General features: G+C 37.7%; 1 protein-coding gene across 1 annotated transcript in view; it reads left to right on the forward strand.

The window, feature by feature from the left end:
• The first annotated feature begins 10,237 nt into the window (after positions 1 to 10,237).
• mute (gon-4 like protein muscle wasted) overlaps positions 10,238 to 15,294 on the forward strand; it is a 1,102,179-nt gene continuing 1,097,122 nt past the window's right edge. Inside the window, exons 1-2 of the mRNA XM_090389940.1 lie at positions 10,238 to 10,268; positions 10,394 to 10,929. Of these exons, the coding sequence (XP_090246066.1) occupies positions 10,238 to 10,268; positions 10,394 to 10,929 (567 nt within the window). The remainder of the gene's footprint in view (positions 10,269 to 10,393; positions 10,930 to 15,294) is intronic.

A 15,294-nucleotide genomic window follows, 5' to 3' on the forward strand; every position in this document is an offset into this window, starting at 1 on the left:
TATATATCTATATATATTTTTTCTGTATCGAGTATTATCTCCGATTTCTGTTTTATAACTTCCATATCAAGTTATGTATTAATTAGTAATGTTACGTTTGTAAAAGTAAGTCGTTATGTATTTAGTTAAAAATTACAATTTAATTGAAAATGAAGTTTAACAAGATTAATAAATTTTACTGATTAATTGATAATATTATAGTATAGTAATACTATACTAATCTAACGCTATCTAGTTCGAGATCGTATAATGATCGTTGTGTCGTATAACAATGGCGGCAATTTACGAACGGTAAATCTGTGTACGAACTTTAATTAAGTATTAATTAAATTCCAAAATCTCGCTGTCTCAATTCAGAATAAACCAAGGATCTTGACTAGGTCTATAAGCTACTTATAGAAAATAATTTGATGTAATAATTAGTCAATAAAGTGCTTAAATATTGCTAAAAAAAACTTTCCGTTTGCCGGAACTGCAAAATTTGTAAAACACATGGATCGGATACTCTTACCGATATTAAGTAATAACCTACAAAACCTGTATCTAAGATAAAATTTAAACTAAGTATAGTAACTTGGAATATAAAGCTACTCTAGAAAATAAGTTAATATGCTTTTTTTTGCCAATTAATTTTGCCAATTGTTAATATGCCAATTTAAGTTAATAAAACAGAAAAAAACTTCTCTATTTTCCGGAGCCGTAAAAACTTTGCCTGCACAAGGCTACTCTTATCATACAAACGAATGCCATAGTGCTCCAAACTTGTACAACAGCCTTCCATGTACAACAGTATCAAAAGCTTTCCAAATTCAAGTATATGATATCAAAATTATTTTTTGCATCCAGTTCCTTTGTGGCCACATCATAATATCCAATGAAATTGGTAGGACAAGACTTTCCCTTAACAAACCCATGCTTTGTCTGAACTATTAGCATTAGTAGAGGCATTTGATGCAAGAAAGCAAGCTTATGCAGCATCAGCCAAAAAAAAAAAAAAAAAACCACTTCCATTTCACCCCTCTGTTCGTTCAAAATACCTGTCTAGCTGAGCCTTAAACTTATTTAGGCTATCAACTTCCATGACAAGGGTTGGAAGTCTGTTCCACCAACCAACCACCCGCTGGCTAAAGGCAAATTTCCGCACGTCTATCCTACATCTGTCTTTTCTCAATTTGAATTTATGCCCTCTCAGGTGATTATTCTGAGCAAGAGGAAGAATCCCATCAGCATTGAGCATGCTCAAACCATTCAAGGCCTTATACACCTCTATCAGATCACCTTGCTGGTGCCTAGTCTCCAGACACTGTAATTTGCAAAACTTAAGCCTTTCTTCGTAAGAGCACCCCTTTGTTCCATTCACTAATCTTGTTGCCCTTCTCTGTACTCGTTCCAGCAGCTCTACATCCTTCTTGAAATGTGGCCTCCAGACCTGTATACAGTACTCTAGGTGTGGCCTGACCATTGCCTTATACAAGGGAATAATCACCTCCTTATCCCTGCTAGAAAAATTCCTATATATCATTGACAATACACCATTAGCTACTCTTGCAGCCCATCTGCACTGCTCAGAGAACTTCATATCTGCCTGCACAACCACCCCCAGGTCCCTTTCATTCTCTACCACTGTGAGTGTAGTACCACAGAGTTGATACGTTGCTCTGGGGTTGCTGTTTCCCATGTGTAGTACTTTACATTTGTCAATGTTAAACTTCATTTGCCACCTCTCAGCCCATCTGCTCAACCTTTACAGATCCTGTTGCAGCAGCAGCATAGTGTCAGTAGTGCCCTTGACAACCCTGCCTACCTTTGTATCGTCTGCAAACTTCGACATTAAGCTTGATATACCCTCATCAATATCATTTATGAATACAGAAAATTATGAATACTCTAGGTGTGGTCAGGCCACACCTAGAGTAATGGACCCAACACTGAGCCCTGAGGGACTCCACTAATAACATTAGTCCACGACGAGCAGTGTCCATTGATTACCACTCTCTGTCTTCTCCCCCTCAGCCACCCCTTTATCCACAGCAGCAATTTGCCTCCAATGCCACACTGCTCGAATTTGTGCAGCAGTCTTCCATGTGCAACAGTATCAAAAGCCTTTCTAAGATCCAAGTATATAATATCAAAGTTATTCCCTGCATCCAGTTCCTTTGTGACTTCATCATAGTATCCAATCAAATTGGTCAGGCATGACTTCCCCTTAACAAAACCATGCTGTGTCTGAGCTATAGCTGAACACACTTATCATACAAACTCTTATCATACAAACGAATGCCATAGTGCTCCAAACATCCTTCCATGTACAACGGTATCAAAAGCTTTCCAAATTCAAGTATATGATATCAAAATTATTTTTTGCATCCAGTTTCTTTGTGACCACATCATAATATCCAATGAAATTGGTAGGACAAGACTTTCCCTTAACAAACCCATGCTGTGTGTGAACTATTACTGCAGGTTTGTCTTAGGTGATTCCATATCACCTCTTTAACCACTGAGTCTGTTATTTTCCTAGGAACAGAAGTTAAACTAACAGGTCTATAATTACTTGTATCAGCCTTTGATCCTCCTTTGTTAATTGGGGTCACATTTGCACATTTCCAGTCTATGGGTACCTCCCCTGAGTCCAAGGAAGCTCTCATAATTATGGCCAAGGGTTTGCCAACTTCCCTTGTTGCTTCCCTCAATATAACTGAATAAATTCCATCCACCCCAGGTGCCTTTTTTATGTTTAAATTCAAAATTTCTCCTCCACTTTGCTCTCAGTTATTACAAAATCACTTAGCTCATTGTTAGAGTTTGATAAACTTCTGGCATTCCCTCATGTGTGAATGTATATGCAAAATGCTCATTCAGTTTATCAGCTACTTGAGCAGGATCATCTATAGTCAAACCATCTATGTTAAGTGGACCAATCTGATTCATCCCTTTCCTTCTAGAGTTTTCATAAGTGAAGTCTTTGCTGTTTTTTTTTGCATCCTTTTCCAAAGATTTCTCGTAATCTACCTTTGCCTGCCTACCTAACCTGACTTGCTTATTACAGACTAGCTTATATCTGCCATATACGTCTCATGCATTTTTCTTCTCTGCCATGAGCCTCATTAATTCATGTGACCTCCATTTAGCCCCGAACCTTGAATATAGTTTGCATATTACAAAGATATTGGATGCAAAATCATGTACAGATTTCAGAAAAGATTCTGATGCTCTTCCGTATTGATGACTGCTGAACAAATTGGAAGAGGCTAAATTTTGATGTCATCTTTAGCTCAGATAACAAATGTAAGAGGATGCAGATTTAAACCGAGGAAAGGTGTGTGCAGATTTACTTTCAGCCAGAGGGTTGTTGATTGTTGGAACAAACTTACATTTGGTGTTGTTGAAATGTGTATTTTGTATAAATTTCAGGAAGAATTACACAAAAATTATTTTAATTAGAGTGTATAGACAATTTTTTTCCTCTAGCATTATGTTGGTTAATGTGATAAACGCATATTAAACACTGAGATAAATACCTGAATAGTACCTCCTGCCCTATGTGGCTAGATGGCCATTTTTGACAAGTATTTATTTAAAGTTGAAATGAAAATAATGTAAAATTATCAAATAGAACCACCCAAACTAACACATAAGTACTTACATTCAGTAGTCATCAAAATATTGAAATATGATCCTGTTATCAGACTTTACTATTATTTTGGTATCAGTATTGACAAATGATTCAAGGAAGCAAACACCCTTGTCCGATAAGAGTGAATGTGCTCGAAGACAACTGTCTATCATAAACCAATGTGTGCCGGCCAATTTAACAACTTCCCATCAGCACACGAGAGTAGCCATCTTCTTGCCACTGCACGAACCTTTCTAACTCGTGCCTGAACACACTCTAGTTCTGTAGATGAGGGGCATGCTGAAATTGCTAAAGTCAAGGCGGATCTTGCGAGGTGTGGCTTTTCCACCAATACCTTTGACAGGTGTGACCTACAGACACATGGCCATGTAGCGACCAACAGAAACATCCAAGGTAATGACTCAATGGCGAGCGCCTTTATCCCATACTACCCACACCTATCACAACAGGTTTCTAGGGTCCTAAAATCACGTGGGATAAAATGCGTACAACTCCCAGGCAGAAAGTTACAATAGAAAAATTAACATTAACATATCAGCTGAGAAAATTAAGTCACTTCATCCTGAAATATACTCCTCCTTTAAGATCAGCTTTGATCAAAAGGATATAAAACTAATGACATCCAAACATAACTTTTCTGATGGGGTTACAGTTCAGGCATTTAGGTTCAGAAAACATAAGATCTACAGGCCTATCACACACACAAAAATAATTGTCCTGGAAAGGCTGAAAGCAACCACACTAGATAGCAATCAATGAACAATAATGCTCATGGCAGAAACAAAGACAACAGAATCTTCATAAATATATACTTTCAAAATTGTAGAAGCATCATTGAGAAGCTAAACAAATTTAAAATAGAGGTTAGCCACTCTGACTCTGATATCTGGGGTCTCACAGAAACCTGGCTAACCCCTGACATCTTAGACTCAGAAATTTGTCCCTCAAACTTTCAAATTATCAGAAGAGATAGGGAAAACAGGAAAAGGGGAGGAGTAATGATTTTACTGCACCAAAAAATTTTCATCTCTGACATCATCTCCCTAGAAGATATTGAGGGCATTTACATCAAAGCCAAAGTTGGCAACATAACGGTGCAACTGGTAGGAATCTACCTACCACCCCTAGTCAAAATGACCACCTTAAAAAAACTTGAGAAGGTATTTGAACCCATTCTTATCTCCTCCAGGAGTGATGTCAAAACAATAGTGCTAGGTGACTTCAACACTCACTTTGAGCATGGACTGGGCAAGGAAGACCATAACAATAAAAATAGCCACCTATTGCAGTTTCTGAAGGATATGTTCCTCAGACTGAACCTGAAACAAAAATGCAAACTCCCCACCAGAAAAGAGAAACTCCTTGACCTGGTCTTCACAAATTTTGACATAAATGTTAACTATACTCCCAATTATTTCCACTTGGATCATCTAGCCTTATTGCTTGACTTTGATATCAAGACCAAATATATCATCAATGAAGTCAGGGAATGCTCCTTCAATTTTAGGAGAGCCCCCTGGGACAAAATAAGAAATGAAATCTTAAATGCCAACTGGCAGCCATTATTTAGGAGTCAAGATCCAGATATAATTCTGGATATGCCGTACAACAATTTGACCCAATTATCAAAAATTATACACTCAAGAGCCATGCAAAGGCAAACACTAACAAATTTCCTATGTGGTTCACAAAATAAATCATTCAATTACTTAAGAAAAAAAACAACAAATGTTATCAATTTCAAAAACACACAGAGACATGACATATACATCCAGTTCTCCAATCTAAGAAGGCAGATAAAAACAATATCAATTTGGCCTACCAAAATCACTTATCTAACCTACAGAATGCAATGCTAAACAGGCAGGTTATGGGTCCATTCTGAAAGCATTGGAAAATGGGTTATAAAAACCACAAAAATATGAAAAAAAGGAGACCATTCAATTTTTACTGAAAAAGCTGATCACAGCAGTAAGCTGGATAACACCTCTCCCTCCTCATATTTTAGTGCAGCTCTGTATTGACACAATTTGAAGTCAATACAGAGACTTTATTGAATACCCTCAACAAATTTAAATTAAGCTATGACACAAACACCGACAGTCTCCCCATGGCACTCTGGAAACACTTCTTTGTTGTCCTGCAACAACAACTTCTACATCTGATCAAAGCCATTTTCAAAAAGGGATCACTTCCTGGAAAATTAAAGGAAACCACTATCACCCCACTTTTTAAAAAGGGGGCAAAAGACACACCTACCTCATTTCGACCCATACACATCTAACCCCTTAAGCAAGGTCATTGAGAACCTCCTTTACTCTCAGCTCTGCTCCTTCATGAAAAATAAATTCAGCCACATTCATCATGGCTTCCTTATGGGCAGATCAACAGTGACTAACCTACTCTCCATAGAACATGACATCAAACTTAGCCTTGATAATAACAATCAGATAGACATTATATACCTGGACCTACAGAAAGCCTTTGACTCTGTACCACACAAGTTGCTTTGCCTCAAATTAAAGCACATAGGTTTATCAAGTAATGCCTTATCACTTATGTGTAACTTCTTTGACAACAGGAAAAGCAGAGTTCATTTTGAAGGAAGATACTCCTCCACTTTCCATATGCAAAGGGGAGTCCCACAGGGTTCTCCTCTGGGGCCACTACTCTTTGCTGTATATATTAAGGACATACAAGATTGTATGCAACATGTTGACATCAAAGTGCTCTCATATGCAGATGACTTGAAAATATACAAAACCATCAAAACAACAGAAGACCGAATCACTGGGCGCCCCCGTAGCCAGGTGGACAGGAGCAGCAGTGCGTAGCACACACACTCCTTGATTAGACCGGGGTTCGAGCCCGTGACCACCAAATACGGAGGATGCGGAAAGGTTAGGGAATGACACCGCATATCCCCGGAGCAATATGGCCTTAGTTGCTAATGCTCCTAAAAACAAAAAACAAACAAACAAACTGAATCACTGGAAAATGGACTAGACATCATCACCCTATGGATCTTAAACAAATGCTGCACCATGTCTGTCGCAGACTATCACAAAAAACACAAGATTAATTATCCCTATAAAGCTAATAATCATGAGCTATTGAGAATACATGAGGTTTCAGATTTGGGAGTATGGTTTTCTGACAAGGGAAACTTCAATGCACATGTAAATAAAACTACAGCTAAGGCCTCCAAATCCCTTGGACTGCTTAAAAGAATCTGCTTTGACTTCACCAATGTACAGCTCATAAAAACAGCTTGCATAATGATCCCAATTCTAGGATATGCCTCACAAATCCTCACACCAAAATTCTTATAAAACAACTGAAACGTATTCAGAAATCCATTGTCAGATTCCTAGTGTACAAATCTAGGTTGGAATTGAACACAAAATCCTACGATGGATGGTGCATTCACTTCGGGATGGCACCACTCTACCAAAGAAGAGCTGCGGCAGACTACAAATTCCTAATGCATCTCGTGGCTGGAAAGTTGGATGCCCCGAGCTGCTCTACCTCATCAACTTCAGCTGTCCTCCAAGAGCATTGAGAAGACAAAATATGCTGGCACAAGAGCCATTCAGAACTGATCAACTTAGATTCCATTACTTCAACAGAACTGCAAAATTGCTAAATGAATCCAACATTGATATGCTAGATGAAAACATTAATATCAAAAAAGAGTTACAAAGGTTTTACAATCAAGTTACTAGAGAATGAAAATAAATGATTAATTTAATAATAATAACAATAATAAAACTATAAAAATAGGTATATTTAGTTTTAAAATTTTTCAATGAACAAAGATAAGAAATAACAATTATAATAAAAAAAAATATATATGGATAACAATAAGAATAATAACACAAATCAATCAATGCAACTACTTATTGTGAACTAACAAGAAAAGAAAACAACAAAATGCTTAGAAATACAAATTTCTCTGTCACCACAGCTTTGCTCAAATGCAAATCACTTGTAATGTATGATATTCATTGTATATGTTGTAAATTGACCTTGTATATTTGACATTGTATATTGAGACTTGACGTTGTGTACTGTAAATAAAATTATTACTGTATTGCTACTGTCACATTCCTCCTCTGTAAGGCTTCGGCTGTCTTGGAGTAATAAAAAAAAAAAAAAAAAAAAAAAATCCCCTCATCTCTAAAGTGAAAACACCGGTTCCCACCTTACTACAAAGTAGTCTGGTCTACCACGTCTTGCCGTGACTGCACTAGCTGCTACATTGGGGAAACTGGGAGACGGCTCGGAAAATGCCTTTCGGAACATGAAGGAGCAATCCACTTAGCGGATGTAGAACACTCAGCCATTGCCGAACATGTTTGGGCAACCCACCACGACATTAACCCACACCGCGATGTCGTGATTGTGGATAGGTCCCGCCACTATCGATGATGTGCCTGGTTGGAGTCATTGAACATCACATGCTCCAATACCTCGGTCAACAGGAGCAGTGGATGTTATGTCCACCCTATCATCGAAACAACCATTTTGAGTAATGGCAACATCCACATGCATCACAGCCACAGGCTTCAACATTGAACAATTAATCACGCAGTTCATGTACATGATTAGCAGTACACACCCTCATGTTCCACTCTTAACTGTCAGTTTGACTGAGGAAGGTTAACAAAAATAACCGAAAGATTTTTGTATATATGTAAATCTAATATATGTATGTGTTTTTCCTGTTATTAAACTTATAATTTATTCTGTCTCCGTTTCGCTCTGAGTCCACAGTAATTCGATATTAATAATGAATCCAGAGCGCACAGGCCTCTTTAATAATAATAAAAAAAATAGATATATTTGGCTATCAGTATTTTTTGTTGTTGTTGTTATATTGCTAGTGTTGCATTTAAGCATTCATATGATGAAAATGAAAAAATCAATTTTTCATATGAATAAAAAATATTTTATTCCTAAGAAGCTTAAGTATGAAAAATTCCACTTGTGGCCATGAAATATGTGCTGCATGTTTCTTAATGCTTTCTCTTGTACCACTTGTTTACATTTATTACATTTATTTATCCAGTTGGTAAACTCTTCATGAGTTTGTAAATTTGCATGGTACACCAAAAATAGTAATTATACTTACTTATGAAGAAAAATAATGTAATTGCAATGTGAGGTAATATTCCAGCTCTCCTGGCCATCGTACTTGAGATAGCCATCAAGATATTGTCCGGTGAGAGCTGTGAACTGGCTCAGAACACAAACAGACAAATGTTAAGTTATAACTTTTGTTTGACAGGCTTCTGTGATAAATATAAACAAAAAAAAATGGCAATATGTGGGCAAATGATATATTGTTGGCGCTCAATCAAAACCTTGTATGTTGAATTTGTAAAAAAATTGATTTTGTTTGTAATGAGTTTCATTTTTGGTCCCACATTGCCCTGCAAAACCTCGGAAGTAATCAACCGATCAAAACAAGTGTTTAAAGACAATGCAGAAACCTCGTATGTCATTGGCTGCATATTGTGACCATCAAAACCTTGTATGTTATGGTTCTTCTGAAAAGTAGTCATTTTCAAATACGAGGTTTTGATAGAATGCCAACGATATTATACAGTGACTGTGTCTGGGTGAACATTTATTATTTTAAAAATTATTCACTCTAAAAGTTTGCTTGAATACAATGATAATCTGAATATATTTAGCTGGTGAACATATAAAGATTTTTAGAAATTTCAAAAATTTCTTTCACATAACTTCAGCGTAAAATCATCTTTTGATTCTCCAGGCCATCTACTTTAAATGTGATATAATGAACAATTGGAAGTATATGCCATCTCACAGAGCTTAGCAGAATAAACAGTGTGATATGACACGACATGCAGATTTCAGTGTGTTTAATGTGTTGAAGGGCATATATTAAAATATGGTTTTTTTATATGGTATATGAACAGAAAATTATTTTTAAAATTAATTTCTACAGTGCACTGATATTTTTCTTTATTAAGTTTTAATATCTTAAGTACTGTTTTTAATACCGATTTTTCTTTTCCAGGTATGTCTCAAAATGTTCTTTTTGTAATGCAGTCATGCATAAAAAGCTCCAGACAGTAGCAGCTACAAGAGAAAAAGATCCACACAGAATTTTACTAACTGCAGAACCTGAAGAAACTGTTTCACCAAACTCTTCAGGAACTTGGATATTAACTGTTTCAGAAAACAAGGGTGACAGATATAAGATTTCTTCAGAAAATGAACATCATTCAGTTATGCCGGTTTTATTTAGTACCATGAATGCTGGAAAAGAAGTGAAGGAACCTTTTTTTTTATCAAAAGAAACTCAAATTAACAAAAGTGATTTTGCAGCTGAAAATAGGAAATTACAAATTGTAGATAAAGCATTTGAATCTAGTGACTTGCAATTCACAAAATCGAACATAATTTCTTGTGATTTGCCTGTTGAGATTATATCTGACTCCCTTGATGCAAATCATCATCACAGTAAAACTGACGCTGTGAAAGTAATTTCTCCTTTAAAAACTGAGGATAAGGTATATGAATTAAGTGATATAAAAGAAGTTTCTACTCAATCTCTTATATTTCACAATGTTGAAATTAATAACTCATCTGAATTGCAGTTAAGGAAACAGAACTCTTCTCAGAATACTATCTGTGCAAAAGAAACTTTGAATTTTAAATTATTAGAAAATAACTGTCTTGATAAATTTGAACAGAGAAGTAAATTCAAAAATTATAATACAGATGATGCTCTAAATAGTGTACAGATTATTACCGAAGGTTATAATCACAGTGAAACTGTAAGAAGATCAATTCAGGAAATTGAGAATGATCAGAATTATTCAAAACATTTGCCACAAGTGAAAGAAGTTAATGATAAGCCAATTATACTTACTTCCAAAGAACAGATTTATAATGTTAACATAGATAAACTAGAAACCATTGAATCAGCTAGAACCAATGTTTGTGAACCAATGTTTAAAAGACATTCAGAAGGAAGTGAGGATATTTCTATTTATTCTTCGAAGACAGCAGTGTCTTCTCTAAGAAGAAGCACACGTAAAAGAAAGCTTACACCTGAAATGAAAGAAAGTATTAAACATCTTGCAAGGTCTGACAGTGTGAATAAGAAAAGAAAACCTATTAAAAAACAAAAACAAGATCCTTTGAATGCACAGCTAGAAAGAATACATTGGGAAACGGAGCATGGGAAGGGTTATGTTTTAAATAAGACTCTTCACAGAAGTCTTGTTGGTTTAGATGTAGAAAATATTCTTCAGGTAGGAGAAAACATTAATTTTTCTATATATTTGATTGTAGGTGTATCAGTTTTATTTTTTTCAATTCAATAAGAAACTTATATGAAACTAATTTATTTTTGTGCTACACAGTAATTTTACATTTTTCAATTGTTGAACTGATCATTTGGTATATTTGTTGTTTCTTGAAATAATCATGATATACAATATGTATGTGGGGTGATCAAACTAATGAAACTGTGGACCACACATTGATGTTTAATAAGGCATTGATGTTTAATAAGAGGAAAATAGCATATATTAATAAGGCGTAAACGCCTTATTAATATATGCTATTTTCCTCTAAAATGAAATTTGAATGCAGTTGTGTATGTGTGCTGCATGCACATATATATATATATATATATATATATATATACAGAATCTTTGAAAAAGACAACAGTTTTTGCTTTGAAATTTTGATCTATTAGACTGATGTTGCTAAGTTCAGTTTCATTATACACATAAAATATAAAATGTTTATTACTAGTTAGTACTACTATGTATTTAGAAAATTCTGTTAGCAAAAATAGTGTATAATTACTGAGCAGCGTGTGTTCTTAGTGAAAAAAAAAACTGCACACAACTTACACTGATCAACACGTAAAATGTTACGAAAACAAAAATACCTAATCTTGACTAATTTTATGCTGCTTAATACGAAAATCATATTAAAATTTGTCGATTGGCTCTTGTTTTTGAATTACAGTTGGGTTTCATATTAGCGAGTTACTCTACATTATCAACTACTGCTCTTGGTAAAATGCATGGCAACCCCACAGTATGTTGCACCTCCAGCACGCACGCTCTACAGGTCCTCGCCGGTGTACTGCCCCTAGACCTTGAGGTGGCCCATGTAGGGATGCTGTATCAGCTCAGCAGAGGAAAGTCTACCACCTTTATTGATTTTACCACGCTAACACTTATTCCAGTGAAATATCCTGCTAACACTTATTCCAGTGAAAAAAGCAGACTCCTAACCTACTTACAACAGACCTGGCAAGCTAGATGGTCCGAATCCACCAAAGGGGCCATCACCCGCAAATTTATACCGGACATATGCAAAATATATTCCAAATCACCATCCTGGTTCTCCCCAGGCCTTCTAACCACGTACCTCCTTACAGGGTATGGTGCCTTTCGCAGCAAACTGAACCTTCTTGGACTTTTCGACAACCCCCTTTGCACCTGTTGTGCTCAGGAAACCTGGGACCACTTGATGCATGACTGCCTACTATATGATGACCTCAGATCTTCTCTCATCACACAAATTCATTTCATCCCGAGAGATCAGGAGCAACATCTCCTGGAAGACCACCATACCTACACAGCCTTTTCGAACTTTGCTCAGGGCCTCTTTATGAGGCGGAAAACCCTACCACAACCACAGAATCAGACCCAACCAGACAATGAAGCGGCCTAATCAGCCATGTGTCAAGACCACTACTGGCTTCAGCATACTGAAATCCCCGTGAAGACTTTCAACCTGCACAATAATTGTGCCTTTACAATGCAGTCTCAACATCGCCTCCATCTACCATGACTGCCGCTCCGGCTTCGCCTCCCACCAAGTTAACTCAATACTGAAATGACTTCACCACCTGGATGGGACCTGTCTGTCCCAGGATGGCACTACTTGAATTTGACCTCCTCGGACTGGACTCTGCCAATTATGACTTCCTGCAGCATTGCTGCCAATGCCACGTGGTGATCCTGAACCGTGCTCCCTTGCATGGCCCTGTTTCTCCCCTGTCCTGGCGGAGAGAAGGTGAAGGTTCCCTTGTCTCCTCCCCGCCGCCTCGTCTTTCCTTCTGGTGTGGCATGGGCCTGCCTCACTGATTTTGGGGTCATGTACTCTATCGACCCTATACTTCTGTCTCTCACCCCCCAGCCTTTAGTCTCCCCCCCCTCTAGCTTTCCAACTAGCGTTCATCCCATGTCAAAATTATCCTAGCCCTACACCCAAAATTCTTAATTCCAACACTGTATAACTTAAAACTCCTTTGGCCTGACCCAAACTCTAGCGTGCACCCCCCCCCCCATTTTTTTTTTTTTTTTTTCGGGTCCTAGCCACTGAAATCCCAGGAAATTAGGTGGCAGGACCTGCCAGAGTACTTATTTAAAAATACTGGTGTACCTGGCTTGCCTCCACGGGGCTAAGTGTGGGCAAGGTTGGTCCTCAGTAGGGGTCCAGCGGCTAAATGGCCAGATGAACAAAGGTACACGACACTACATCCAACAGTATCCATACACCTTTAAATCTCTGGCCTTTACAGTGTTCTGTAACACACGACAATGTAGACTACATGGAGATGGGGGAAACCCCTGGTGCCGTTAGACCCTAAACACACTTTACACTTTACCACAGTTTCAGTATCATCATGCTCTTATCGCGCATTGGCAACTTATCGGCAACTGTTGCCTTGCCCTGCATCATGTGATAAGTTGTTGCCTCAAATGCGTCTTCGACTTTGTTGCAGTAATCCTCGAATGCAGCTGGGTACTAGGTGATTTGTCCTCAGGTTAACGGTTGTTCTTTGTGAGATTGCTACTTTTTTCACAGTATTTGTGTTGTGTTGTGTAAAATTCATATGCCCTGTAATTGTGCGAATAGTCTGGATAACTTCTGTTACATTAACTTCAAGAAAGTGTTCCTTAACTTGAACCATACAAAAGGCCTACTTCTTGTACTTTGGTGTAAAGTAGATGACCAGGACAAGAACTGAGCTCCACACGTATACTGCGCTACCTGTTCATCAAAACTTAACACATGAGTGAATTGAAAGGAACGTTTTATACCTTTTACAGTGCCCATGATATTGAGGGATCCAACAAATCATGTCACAGATTATTACTTCTGTATGGTGCATCCTATTAGAACAGGGATGACAATGAAGAAAAAGTGGACAGTGACACAGCCACGGGACAAATTACCATCTGCAATTCGTCCCGTGCCTCACAGTGAGGTACTACCTGAACTACCTGACCGTTTTTACTACCTGACCATTTTTCTGTACACTCTAATGAAGGTTAAGATTGCTGAACGTCAACTTGATATATACGAAGAAGTACAGCAGCCGTCTAGTCAAAGGATCTATCATTTTGTCCAAACCTTTATCCTTCTGAACCACATAAAATCACAGAAAGTGAGCTTAATAACCTCAAGTTAGAGCTTTTGGCCTTGAGGCTACAACAGTGGAATCTTCTAGATCATTCTGTGAAAGCGACAACATTTCATACTCGAAATAGACTATGATAAATTCTATCACACAGAAGGTGAACTCACTGTTTGTGAAGATGTTGATAGTCTAATGGCAGCAATGAACATGAGACACGTTCTTGAAGAATGGCGACTATTTATAGACACTTCCAAGGTTAGCCTTAAGGCTGTGTTAATGCACAATGGAAATATGCTGCGTTCAATACCTCTTGCGTATGCCATCCACAAAAAAGAAACACACACACAAACATGGAGAACATCCTCTAGGTGCACACTATCAGAAGTATGAGTGGCAGATATGTGGTGATTTAAAGGAAATTGAAATTTTATTAGGGCTACAAAAGGGTTACACTATGTATTATTGCTTTCTCTGTAAATGGGATAATTGTGCCAAGAATGTGCACTACAAAAATCAACGAAAATCATTAACTCTTGGAATGAAGAATGTAGCATTTGAGCCTCTGGTAGGTCCAAATAAAGTTTTGCTTCCACCACTCCACAGCAAACTGGGGCTCATGAAAAATTTTGTGAAGGCTTTGGAAGTGAGCAGTCCTGCATTCACATGCCTGCAAGAGAAATTCCGAAGACTCAGTACAGAAAAGATTAAGGCAGGCATTTTCATTGGTGCTCAAATAAGGCAACTTTGCAAAGATGAACAGTTCAAATGTGCTCTTATTGATAGCGAGAAATCAGCGTGTAAAGCCCTTTGAAATGTTTCGCCTGATTTTCTAGGAAATGTTAAAGCTGGCAACTACAGGCAGCTTGTGGAAGATCTCATTATTTCTTACGAATCCCCCCTCCCAAAGTGACTTTGGGGGGGGGGGGGGTAGCCCAAAACCCTAATAGAGTGTGCCCCAGCAAATCATTGTATGGACTTGTGTGACACCTGTTTCCACTCAGATTTACACCCCTACAAGAAGGGGGAATTCACTACCCGATTATCCAGATACTCATAAATTCGAAATGAACAAACCAACCCAAGATCAACCACAGGAAAGCTCCAGCAGGCAGTCTGAAATCCAACACCTGGACTCGGACAATGTAGTTGCTTGTTGTGTCGATTTTTAGGAGCATTAGCAACTAAGGCATATTGCTCCGGGGATATGCGGTGGTCATTTCCTGACCTT

This window comes from Mastigoproctus giganteus, chromosome 2 (assembly GCF_048544385.1).
Source record: "Mastigoproctus giganteus isolate SK-2022 chromosome 2, ASM4854438v1, whole genome shotgun sequence".
Taxonomy (NCBI): domain Eukaryota; kingdom Metazoa; phylum Arthropoda; class Arachnida; order Uropygi; family Thelyphonidae; genus Mastigoproctus; species Mastigoproctus giganteus.